Here is a 13,422-nt window from a genome sequence, read left to right on the forward strand (position 1 = left end):
GTTTTTTTGAAGTTTATGCATTTAAGGCAGAGATTACAGGAATGGGGCAGGGACAGGATGGGGAAATTGAGTTCCCATGTCATTCTCTATATCATATTCCCTTCGCTATAAGTAAAGGTAAAAAAGGTAATTGGTTTCTGCTGTTCCTTTCCTGGTAGGTCATGAGGTGGTTCTGGACCGTGGTCTCCAGTTTTACACAAGAGGAATTGGCACGACTTTTGCAGTTCACAACAGGATCATCACAGCTGCCTCCTGGGGGGTTTGCAGTGCTGTGCCCATCTTTCCAGATCATTGCATCCCCCACTCATAATAGTTTGCCTACAGCACACACATGGTATGCATCCTGTGCAGAGAATGTATGTGGCATGGAATGGGCGTGAATCTCTCTCAGCTGTTTTGATATGACTGTTTTCTTATGTTGCAGCTTTAACCAGTTGTGTCTGCCCTCCTATGACTCATATGAAGAGGTCCATAAGATGTTGAAGCTAGCCATCAGTGAAGGCTGTGAAGGATTTGGGATGCTCTGATATGACTCGATCCTTTCTTCCTTACCCAGGGACACTTTTTCTCTGCCTTGGGGCTGTAGGGCTGGACTAGGGCGTGTAAGATACACCACTTTTGTGTGAAACAGAAACAGGCAGAGCTCCTATACTTAGCGGAGGTGCAGTAACCAGTGTAACGTATCAGGTGCTGTTTTCTGTTAGTAAAGATATGATACGAATTGAGTGCCTTCATCAAGCTCAGCTGCTTCACACAGGCATAATATACCCCTTTCCCCAACCCATGTGGAAAATACAGGCATACCTCACGGCCAATAGAAGGACATGCTATCCTCCCTGTGTAAATTACCATGATAGAAATTTCTCTGCAGTTCTATCCTTCAACCCAGTTCACGCTTGCATGGAAAGTCTGGTCAAATGCCGAGCTCTATCTTAAGATCATCTCCTTGTCCAAGTTTATTAATTGATTAAAATTTTATATACCGCTTATAATAGCTGTCTAAGCGGTGTACAAAGTTACAATATATAAAGTTTAAGAATTTTAAGGGACATAAAACGACATACTGGAAGAAGTGGGAGGAGGGCTGAACTACAATTGAAATAGGACAGAACAACAGAAATGGATTGTACATTAGGAAGGGGTAGCTATGCTCTTCCTTTGATGGAATCGGGAGAAGGAAGGATGTGAAAGGTCGTAAGCATCCTTAAATAAGATTTTAAAGTTTGCTTTAAATTTGTCAAGACATTGACAGGAGCTGTTTACCATATATACTTGAATATAAACTGAAGTGACCCTCCAAGGAGGAAAAAAGGTTGACTCAAATATAAACTGGGATTAGAAATTTGGGTGATCCTGGAAAGCCACTACTGTAGAGATTATTCACCAACTTTCAGATGCAAATACACTTTGAAAACTGCACCAGGAGAACCTTCTGCTGGAAATAGATAAACTGCCTTTCTCTGAAAAAATGATCTTCAAGTGATTATTACTTTATCTGTAAACAGCCATCTCTTAATGCATTACAAGGATATGTGTACAGAGGCTGCAGTTTCAAATGGATGCATTTCAATGAGAAAAGCATCTGCAACTGTTCTTTGTTCTCAAACCATTTCTACTCACTTCATGGAAAGGTCCCCTGGGATTTCTCACACTGTGGACAGTGTGAAAATGATCCCTTTCATGTGAGTATCTTGGCATTTGGCTATCGGGGAGCAGGCCTGGGGGTTTCAGGCTGACCGCTGTAGAATATACATGAGAGACATCCAAGTTCAGTGGCAGCCAAGGTTCTTCTGTACTATCTGCCTTTTCCAGTTGAGCAGCACAGGAAAATTAGTCTGGGTCTGAGCTACCTTTTAGATACAGTACAATACTGGCTTCTATTTGTACAGCAGGCTCTGTAAGATGGGGCCTGCGGTTAGAGAAGGCTGATGTTACTGCTGCTTGCAAAAAAATCACAACTGGATCCAACAACAATAGCAGAATGTGTTTATTTAAAAAAAGGCCTCCTTTTAATACCTTCTTGAATTTGTGAAGAAGCAACTGCAATGGTCTAGTCCGATTATTCCATAATGATACACCTGCCACTGAAGTTATGGATGCTCTTGTATTTGCATAACATACATGTAGAAACTCATCTGCTCCCTCTGATCTTAAAGGTCTAGTTGGCCAACATAAGCTCATCACTTTCATCTATCCAGTACTTCTTTAACACATATGACAATTGAGTTATAGTAGCACAACGTCCAGCTCACAGAGGTGCCTTTTTCAATGGGATGTGTGATCAAAAAGGTCCAGTTTTTATGCTAACACCTTACGAACTCAGCCAGCATCTTGTTTTCTCCAGGACTTTGTGAATAATTTAAATTAAAAGTCTATTTAATAAACTGCTTCTGATAGAAATGAGCTTGTGTCTAATTGGAGTAAAATAACAGATGGGTATTTAAAGGGTCAGTACTGGAAACTCTGCTTATAAAGAGCAGCTAAACTCCCTCAGACCAATGGTCCATCAGCACAACATCCAAAAACTCAAATAAGAACAAACATGCTTGTACAGCTCGTAGGGAAAGGAATATGTAAAACCAAGCAGCAACAAAGCTGGGGTGGATTAGAGAGAAAAGGAGGAGGTGTTTGTCAGATTACTCTGGGAAATGGTGTTCTGGTTAGTGGGAAAAAAAAAAAAAAAAAAGGGGTGGGTTTAGATGGACTGATACTGCAGTGAGAGCAAATCTTTTTCTTGTTTTTAATTTGTTTCTAAGTTCAGACTGGCCATTGCAGGACCTAGAGCCTGCTGCTTCATCCCATGCAAGAAAATGCAGATCACTACAGCAAGTTCCTGCAGCCCAAAAGGATGGTGCATCTGCCTCCTTCAGTAATTCAGGCCACATGCTTCCTTCGAACCTGTGACCAGGGCCCAGCAAAGATTTAAAAACACTACAGGGATCCCACCTAAGATCTGTCATAAGTATATGAACATTGGCATACTGGATCACACACAGTAGCTTATTTAGAAGAACAGCCACTCCAGGGCATAAGTACTTGCGAAAAGCCAGAGAAAAGGTACACTCCACATTCATGGCAGGGCTCTTGTTGAAGCAAAGGTCCCAGATTTGGAACACAGGCATTTTGTGCCAGACTGCAAAATAGCCTCTAGGCAAGATTTTAGCCCAAAGCCACAGACCCAGGCCAGCTCCTCAGCCCCCACCATGCTATGGCATGCAGTATAGGGTCCCTGATCCGGCACAATGTACAAATTCAACAGATTAGGGGCTGGGCAGTCCATTAATACACTGAAGGATGGTAAGTGAGACCGATCTGAAAACTCCCAAAGCATAGGGTATGAACAGGGAGGAAAAGGATCTGAGAAACCGGCGTGGTGACGGAATAACAGCCTAGCCAAGTCATTCATTGATCCTGAAAAACCTCCTCCTTCCTATTTTATTTATATTTTACATTACATTACATTAGTGATTTTTATTCCGCTTGTACCTTGCGGTTTAAAGCGGATTACATAAGAAGAGAACTGGACATTTCCAGGAGGGTACATGACATTGGAGAATACAGCTTATAGCCATTAATAATACAATTAAAATGACTATATCTTAAAATCTTCATTAAAACCATATTAATGTGAATGGTGTTCAACATAGTTTCTTAAATGTTGCCGGCAGCCACAGCCCTACAGGGCCCAGCTGGCCACAATTACTAGCTTTCTCAGCGTTGCTGCTCAGTAAGAAGCCCAGTAATTGAAGCAAAACAGGTCCCGTCGGGCTGTGGCTATCTGCAACAATTAAGATAAGAACCTTGAAGCTATATTAAACACCATACACGGAAATATGGTTTTATTGGAGATTTTAAGATAAATCATTAATAAAAAGATCAAAATTACTATAACTAAAAAATAAAATAGGAAGGTTTTTCAGGATCAATGAATGAAACGTGGAACCTTGTCAGACTTGGCTAAGGTTTATTCCCTGTCACCAAGTAGGTTTCTGAGATCTTTTTCCTTTCCCTGTTTATACCCTATGCTTTGAAGAGTGGGATTTTTTTTTGTCAGGCTGGGGAGTCCATCCCAAATGATTTTGTAGCAAATCAGGTTTTTGAGGCAGAAATAAAAGAAAAAAAGATCATTTTTAAAATCCAAGATAGCCACCACCATGAATTAACACTAAAAAGAGCAAAGTGGTCTGGGGGACCTGCACCCTACCTTCAGACCGTGAAAAACAGTTTTTAAACAACTTTAATAATCCACCCTTGCAGTTCCAAAGGACATAATGGAGCATTACTCAGTTTCTGCAGTACCAGCATGTCAGCACTTTTCACTGTGTCAAAATGGAGGGAAGGATTTTTCAGCCTCCGAAACTGCTCTAAATGACCAGACTCGAAGATCTTCAGTCAGCCAGACAGACTGACCTCCACCCCCACGGATCCTCACCAAGTTGTCGGGGGTGGGAAACGCAGCCAGCACCTTGCACAGGGGTTTCACTCCAGCTGCACACAACCTGCACTTGAAACCCATGATAAAGTCAACAGGCAAGCGAATTCCCAGGGGAAGGAACCCCAAGGTAAAGAAGGGTGAAACAGCAGGCTGGCTCCACAGATCCATCAGTTTCTCTCTGAAGCAGCAGTCCGGCACCACGGGACTGCATCCTTTCCTCCAACAGGGCACCACCTGAAGGGGTCTCAAGGTACTGAAGCCACTAAACAGAATGAACTAAGCAAAAAGATAAGCAGAGCAACTACAAAGACTTCTGCACGGATTACTTGCAGAAATTGTAACTGGATCCATTTGCTAGCTCTCAGGCTAAGGGGGTGGAGCATGCTTTTCTCTCTTTTAGACTCTCCAGACCAGTACAGCTTCATTGCTGGGTAATAGCTCACTGTGACCAGCAGGTGGAGACAGACCAAATTTTGATTATAATACTAATAGCTGTAGCTCTCTAATAGTACTGCCCGATTCAGGAAAAAAATTTTTGATTTGATTCAATTCAGCCTATTGAATCAATTTTTTGATTCAATTTTCCTGCCCAATTGGGTGTTTTTTGCAAACATCCTGGATGGTTTATTTTATAGCCTCTTCATCTCCTTTGCCCTCTCCTACCCACACTGACGCTGTGGTATAAACAAAAAAGACTTCCTCTCTTTGTTAAATCCTAACTCATGTTTGGGGGTCCAACACCAGCTCTGGCAGGATACACATTTCAAATCTGACATAATGTAATCACAAAAAATAAAATTATTTTTTCTACCTTTTGTTGTCTGGTCATTATTCAAATCATGTTTGTCCCACGCTCTGGTTGTCCTCTGATAACGTGCTTGCTACGGTCTCCTTTCTCCATGCTAACCATCCATCTTCCATCTCTGTCCTTCTCGTCCCGGAGGTCTGGCATCTTTCCTTTTTTTTTTGTCTCCATCCCCGCAGCTGCAGCGATGGACCCCACCATCCCCAGATCCACCATCTCTCCTTTTCTTAACTACCCTTTCATCCTGCATCTCTCCCATTCTCTTCCCACCTTCACTCCTATCCAGCATCTCTATCCTCCCCCCATACCATCCCTTATGTCTAACTTCTCTCCCTTTCTGTTCCTTCCCTCCCTAAATCCTATTGTCCAACATCTCTCTCCCCCTCCTGTTTTTAGACCCATTATTTCCCCCCCCAGTCCAGCATATGCATGTCTTTGAACCCCCCCTTCCCTCCCTCCCTGTGTACATCTACACCAGGGCCTCCACTGAAAGCCTGCATGTTCCCGCAGCTTCCTCCCTGGCCTCTAGCAGAGCAGCCTGCAAAGAGGATCACCAGTGCTTTAGCGATCCTTGCAGGCTGCCATCGGCCTCCACAGCTGTCCTTCCCTCTGCTGTGGCCCCATCCCTCCTCTGACGTCAGAAGCAGGATTGCAGCAGATGGAAGGACAGCTGAGGAGTCCAAAGGCAGGCTGCAAGGATCGCTAAAGTACCAGCAATCCTCTGCAGGCTGCCAGTAATTTAGGCAAGAGCAGGAGGCCGGGGGAAGAGGCAGCATTACCGCTCCTGCTTTAGGGGGTAATGGGGGAGGGTCAGTCACCAAATCAGGAGGCTGATTTTTTTTTAAGTGAATCGATTCGAATCAATTCACCCGATTTAAATTGGTGAATAGGAAACCCGGGCAGCAGCCCTACTACCATGTTTCCCCGAAAATAAGTCCTAGTACGATTTTTGGGGTAGGTCTTAATATAAGCCCTAGTCGCCAGCAGCAGTAGCACTTCCTCCTGCCCCATCTCTCCCATCCGAACCGCAAGACAAGAATACCTTATAACAGCGTCGGCAGCAATCTACACAGGCTGCTTCATGGCCTATCTCCTGGGCGTTCCTCTACTGCATCACTGATGATGTCATCAGGAACGCAAGGCTGCAAAGCAGCCTGTGTAGTTTGCTGCCAACGCGGTTCGGATGGGAGAGATTGGTTCAGTGGGGGTGGGGAGTGCGCGGCAGGGGGTTAGAAAGATGCTACACGGGATGGGAGGGAAGGAGATACTGTCCAAGGGGATGGGTGAGGGGAGGAAAGATGCACATGGGGAGAGAAAGGAAATAGGAAGAATTGGGGTGGAGGAGAGGGGAGATGATCATTACATGAAAGAATAAGACATCCCCGAAACTAAGACCTAGTGCCTTTTTTGGGCCCCACGGTATCTAACCAGTCTGACGAATAGCCAAGCAGAACTAAGTGCTAAGATTTAACAGAACACTCCAAATAGGGATAACAAACTAAACATATAGGAATGCTGTTGGAAAGTGCAAAGAACAAGTCCCTGCAGTAAAATTTCCCCACAGCTACACCAGCTGAGCCATATCCACTGTTCTTTGATCCCCCCGGCCCTAGAAAACTACTAGAACCTGCAGAAAAGCAAAATCTTCACATAAAGAACGGACAAACAGACAAGATGGGGTGCTGTACCGGTCTAGAGTCTAAAAGAAAGAAAATTAGCAGGTAAGAACCAAATTTCTCCTTTAGCATCGCTCATGACCAGTACAGTGTCACTGATGGGACATATCAAAGCAGTAACCATCATGGGTGGGATCCTCAGAGGGCCGCTAACCCAAACACTGCATCCCAACGTGCCTGAATGTCCACACGGTAGTAACACACGAAGGAATACAGAGAAGACCAAACCGCAGCCTTACAGATATCCACTGGAGGCACCAGAAAAGACACAGCCCACTGAGCTCCTGACCCCAAGTGGCATGAGCCTGAAGAAAGTCTGGAACAGACTTTTTTAGAAGCAATAGTCTTGATCCAATGCATAATGGTAGCCTTGGAAGCGCTGTCCCCCTTACGAGGACAAAAAGATGATCTGATTTACGGAACTCCTGGATCTGCTCAACAACAGTGAAGGGCCCTACAGACATCCAACTTACGTAACAGCCTCTTCTGAAGAGCCCTCCTGGCTACCCAAGACCGGCAGGACTACGGGCCGGTTGACATGAAAAGGCAAGACCACCTTTGGCAGGAAGCCGCAGCACAACCCGCTCCCTAGAAAACTCCAGGAAGGGAGGCCTACACGAGAAAGCATGCAAATCAGAAACACGTCTCACAGAAATAATGGCTACCAGGAACACTGCCCTGAGAGAAAGACCCTTTAACGAGCAGGAACTCAGGGGCTCAAAGGGAGGGAGCACGAACAGGATCAGATTGAGATCTCAAGTCAGAACCGAACGCCAAATCAATTTTGTCACCCTCAAAAGCAAACTACATCCGGGAAAGACGTCAAGCACTTACCATGCAGCAAACCACAAAATGCAGACAAAGCTGCCTGCTGAACCCAGAGAGAAGACCAGGCCAGGCCCCTATCCAGGCCATCCTGCAAAAAAAAAACCAAGATGTGAGGCAAAGGGCGTGAAAGGAAATCACCCCCGTGCAGCACACTACTCTTAAAAAATACACCAAACACATACATAAGCCTGAGAAGTGGAAAGCCTCCGAGACCCCGAGAGTGGAGATTATCTTATCTGAATAACCTTTCTTACCTAAACGTTCCTGTTCAAGAGTCAAGCCGAAAGACAAAAAAGGGACCCCGATCGAACATTGGAATGGGCCCCTGACACAGAAGATCAGGCAAGAGAGGCAGCAAAAGAAAATCTACAACCAGAAGATGAATCAGATCTGTGTACCATGGGTGCCTAGGCCAGTCTGGACCCACCAGGATCACAAAACTGGGGTGCCAAGCAATGTAAAGAACTCTGCCCACCATCGGTCACGGAGGAAACACAAATAGGAGACCTGCCATTGGCCAGGGCTGCACCAGAGCATCCAACCCCTCGGCCTGAACATTCCTACACTGACTGAAGAACTGAGGTACTTTGGTGTTGACACTCGGGGCCATTAGATCCATGATAGGATGCCCCCAAGCCTGCACAATCAATTTGAAGGCTGCAGGATCAAGATACCACTCTCCGGGAACTAGCATGTGACAACTGAGGAAGTCCGGCTGGACATTTTCTACCCCCACTATGTGGGAAGCCGAGATGTCCAGATGAGAGTCTGCCCAACTGAGCAGAGCAGACTCTTGTTTCCTGATTGACATAAGCCACTGCTGTGGCATTGTCCAAGAGAGCCCAAGTACACTTACCCGTCAACAATGTTTGGAACGCTAGCAACGCCAGCTGGATGGCTCTGGTTTCCAAAACATTGATCAACCAAGATGCGTCTTCCTGAGACCAGCAGCCCTGAGCTGAGTGACCAAAATACTGAGCTCCCCAACCGAGGAGATTGGTGTCCATAAGAACTGGCCATGAGAGCTGATCCAGACTCACCCCCTGCACCAGATTGGAAAAATGGAGCCACCAATGGAGACTGTGACGAACCCACCTCTGAAGAGGAATGGGAGAGTCCAAATCGTGTACCTGAGGCGATCTCTACTAAAGCAGAGCATGCTGAAGTGGGCGCATGTGAGCTCGGGTCCACCGAACCACATCCAGAGATGCCGTCATAGACACCAAGACCTGGAAAAAACCCTGAGCCCGAGGATACAGGGATCCCATCAGAAGGCAAATCTGTGACTAAAATTTGACCACTCGGGCCGCTGGCAGGAAGACTTTCCCCAAGCTGGTGTCGAAAAGAACCCCAAGGTACTCCAGGCGCTGAGACGGAGCCAACCGGCTCTTAGACAGGTTGACTACCCATCCCAGGAACTCCACAACCCAAGCCATAACTCAGGAGCTCTCCTGAAAAGACTTTGCTCTGATCAACCAGTCATCCAGATAGGGGTGAACCAAAATGCCCTCCTTGTGCAAGGCCACTGTTATACCTACTATGTCTTCGTGGATGTCCGGAGCCGTGGCCAGACCGAACATGCAAGTACGCCTCCATTAAATCAAAAGAGGTCAAAAATCCCCCCCAGCTGAACTGCTAAAATGATCAACCTCAGGGTTTCCATATGGAAAGACAGAACCCGCAGAGCCCTGTTGACCCCCTTCAGATCTAGAGATGGGTTGAAAGGTCCCCTCTTTCTTGGGCACCACGAAGTAAAACGAATACCTGCCTATGCCACACTACTGCGGAGGCACTAGCACCACTGCCTTGAGAACTAGCAAGTATTGTAGCTGCTGGTGAAAAGCCCACTTCTTCCATGCCACCTAACAAGGAGAAGCGAGAAAGCAATCTAGCAAGGAGCAAAAAAATTCCAGAGCATATCCATCCCAAATCACCTCCAGGACCCACTGATCCGTCGTGATTGAGACCAACCCTTGAGGAACTTTGTCAAAAGCTTTCTGAAAATCTAGATCACTTTTATTCACATGTTTATTCACACCTTCAAAGTTGTCAAGCAAATTGGTGAGGCAAAATCTCCCTCAGCTGAACCCAGGTTGACTCCGTCCCATTAAATCATGTTTGTCTAGGTGTTCCACAATTTTATTTTTTACTAGCAGATGCCCCGGCGTTGCACGGGTATTTAATTATAGCAATAACACTGTAAATGGATTCAAATAAAGATACTTTATAGTGGTGAATGAAATTATTTTTTTACAGCTTAATAAAAAGTACAATATTCAAATTATAATGTGAAATATTTGACAAAATGAATACAATACAACTAACGCAAAACGTGATTATAAACAACATTTTTAGTTTCACCTCCTGGAGCAAGAACATATAAATTCTTGGGTGAACCCACCCTTGAGCAAGCAACATAGAGTTGTGGGCCGCGAGACCCCCAGAACATATCACCCCAGGTAGTGAGGGATCTGCATACCAAGTTTCGTTCAAATCGGTCAAGCCGTTTTTGAATTACAGGGAGAAAGGCAGCTTTTTACATTTTTTCCATTGACATGAATGGGTGAAATCTGATTTTCTGTTTGTAGCTCCGCCCACGTGTGCAGGTGGTCCACGAGACCCCCAGAACATATCACCCCAGGTAGTGAGGGATCTGCATACCAAGTGTCGTTCAAATCGGTCACACCGTTTTTGAATTACTGTGAGAATGGCAGCTTTTTACATTTTTTCCATTGACATGAATGGGTGAAATCTGATTTTCTGTTGGTAGCTCCGCCCACGTGTGCAGGTGGGCCGCGAGACCCCCAGAACATATCACCCAGGTAGTGAGGGATCTGCATACCAAGTGTCGTTCAAATCAGTCAAGCCGTTTTTGAATTACTGTGAGAAAGGCAGCTTTTTACATTTTTCCATTGACATGAATGGGTGAAATCTGATTTTCTGTTGGTAGCTCCGCCCACGTGTGCAGGTGGGCCGCGAGACCCCCAGAACATATCACCCAGGTAGTGAGGGATCTGCATACCAAGTTTCGTTCAAATCGGTCAAGCCGTTTTTGAATTACAGGGAGAAAAGCAGCTTTTTACATTTTTTCCATTGACATGAATGGGTGAAATCTGATTTTCTGTTGGTAGCTCCGCCCACGTGTGCAGGTGGGCCGCGAGACCCCCAGAACATATCATCCCAGGTAGTGAGGGATCTGCATACCAAGTTTCGTTCAAATCGGTCAAGCCGTTTTTTGCGTGATCGCGGCACATACACACCTCCGATTTTATATATATAGAAGATAATTGTTTCTACCATTTTGCCTGGTACTGAATTGACACTTACCGGTTTGTAATTTCCTGGATCGCCCCTGGAGCCCTTTTTTAAGAATCAGCGTAACATTGGCCACCCTCCAATCTCCAGGAACTTCAGACGATTTTAGCAACAGGTTACAGATCACTAACAACAGTAGGTCAGCAATTTCATTTTTGAGTTTTTTTAATTCCATGGGATGTATAGCATCCGGTCTTGGCACCCATCTCAATCTTTACTACTTCCTTATCCACCAAGGACCAGTCATCAGACTCACGGTCAAGGACATGCTTGGCCCACCGAAAACAGGCCCGAGCCATCACACTGCCACATAGTGCCGCCTGAACTAATAAGGCAGAGACATCAAAATTCTGTTTAAGAGGAGACTAACCTATACTCAGAGTCTCATAAGGCTAAGCACAGTATGCCTCCTCACGATAACCAAGACCACCGGATGGGACACAGGCAGGCCATAGAACTTGCAAAACGAAAGGGCACCTCTGGCATTTTCCACTGCGCAAGAATATCCTGAATATACTGATGCATAGGAAAGGAGCGGGATGCAGAGCAGATCCCCGAAGCAGAGGGTCCACGACACGGAGGGGCTCCTTCGCATCACCAAGACCTGAAGAATAAGCTCCTGGAGCTCCTCCTGCTGAAAAATGGACACATTCACATTCTCGCCAGCTGACGGAACTGCAAAGCCGCCACTAACAGCATCTGTCCCCCCAAAAGGTCCAGTTCCTCCTCATATCCAAAATCATCATCCCAAGAGACCCTCAGCTGCTTGGACGAGAGAGGAGACGGGGACAAAACCAGCGCTAAGGGGGGGGGGTCGAACTGGAGTGGAAGTAAAGGGAAACACCCCCCTGAGACCGCCAGGGTGGAAGCAGGACCCCTGTCTGCCTGAAGATAAGCCTTACACAAGGCAACAATAAAATCAGTGAAACCCCCCTTGTGGCCCAATGGGACTCACTGCCAAAGCAGAGGACCCAGCAGAAACCTGTCCTGTTTCTCCAATACAAGGAAGGTCACTTGAGGCTACAGACAAGATGGACATGCTTCCCTCCAAAAAACAGAGCAGAGCCCACCAAAAACAACCTCCGAGGCCTGTAACGGCTGAGAGGCCTGAACTGCCCCAGCCCCTAAAACAGGCAAGCCAGCAGCAGCGGTACGGGAGTTCCCAGCACCATCAGCGGTAAGGGAAACCTTATGTCCCTGATCTTTGGCAGCTGGGGAAATCCCTGCGTGGGTGGCCAGGGAAGCTCGGGCTTCCCCATTGTCAGCTACCAGCAAGCGAAGCACTTCCAAAGGGGATCCTTCTAACAAAACTGTCAGAAATCTGTATAACTGGAACAGTGCTAAAATGGTTCTCTGACTTCCTACAAAACAGAGAATACATTGTCAAAAAAAATGAGATATCCAGCCCCTGGAAAACCTTCTGTGGGGTGCCTCAAGGCTCTCCACTTTCCCCCATCCTGTTTAACCTTTTCATGAGCTCCCTCGCAAACATCAGATTTGATGATGAAAGCATAATGTCCTACGCAAATGACTTTCTGCTCCTCATCCCCACAACCAACAACCAATCAGATGTCACCAACAAAGTCTCAATCAATATTGAAAGAATCCAAAATTTGGGCAACAAACTAAAACTAAACCAAACCAAAGTCCTATACTTCCACACAGCCCAACAGACAGCACCGACAAGCATCACTCTCCATTCGGGCCATACCCTCGCTGTCGATAAAACCTCCAAAATCCTAGGCTGCATTCTTGATTCCACAATAACCATGTAAGCTTAAATCTCTAATATTCGGAAAAAGTCCCTCTTCATCATGAGGCAACTAAGACTCATCAGACCATACTTTCATCAACATCACTTTGCTCTGATTATACAGTCAATGATCCTACCACAACTGAACTACTGTAATTCTGCCTACATGGGAATCAACAGCGCACTGATCCATAAAATGCAACTCATAAAAAACACAGCTGCAAGACTAATTTTCAACCTGAAAAAATACGACTCAATATCAGCCAATATGGCAACTACACTGGTTACCCATCCCATCACAAATAAAATTTAAAACTTCATGCATCTTATACCAAATAATTCACAGAAACTCAGCAGCTCCACTTATCCAACTCTTCTCAAAGGCACGGTCTACCTCCCACAGAACCCTTAACAGGATACTACTAAACCTTCCCTCAACAAAGAATCTCCAATACAAGCAAATTTTTCACTCCATGCTTACTTTCCTAGGAGTGAAAACTTGGAATGACCTCACTGAAATGACCAGAACAGAACCAACTACACCACATTCTGGAAAAACCTGAAAACCAACCTCTTTGACACTTGAACTTCTTAGATCTTCCCCTGCCCA

The 13,422-nt window shown here is 45.6% G+C and overlaps 1 protein-coding gene across 5 annotated transcripts in view; it reads left to right on the forward strand.

Annotated features, from left to right (window-relative positions):
• AREL1 (apoptosis resistant E3 ubiquitin protein ligase 1) overlaps positions 1-2,667 on the forward strand; it is a 293,395-nt gene extending 290,728 nt beyond the window's left edge. For all 5 annotated transcript variants that reach the window (XM_033951578.1, XM_033951577.1, XM_033951580.1 and 2 more), the window contains 2 exons: positions 159-334; positions 425-2,667. In XM_033951578.1, coding sequence (XP_033807469.1) covers positions 159-334; positions 425-527 — 279 coding nt within the window. In that variant the 3' untranslated portion in view covers positions 528-2,667. The remainder of the gene's footprint in view (positions 1-158; positions 335-424) is intronic.
• Positions 2,668-13,422: the final 10,755 nt, after the last annotated feature.

Source organism: Geotrypetes seraphini, chromosome 7 (genome assembly GCF_902459505.1).
Source record: "Geotrypetes seraphini chromosome 7, aGeoSer1.1, whole genome shotgun sequence".
Classification (NCBI taxonomy): domain Eukaryota; kingdom Metazoa; phylum Chordata; class Amphibia; order Gymnophiona; family Dermophiidae; genus Geotrypetes; species Geotrypetes seraphini.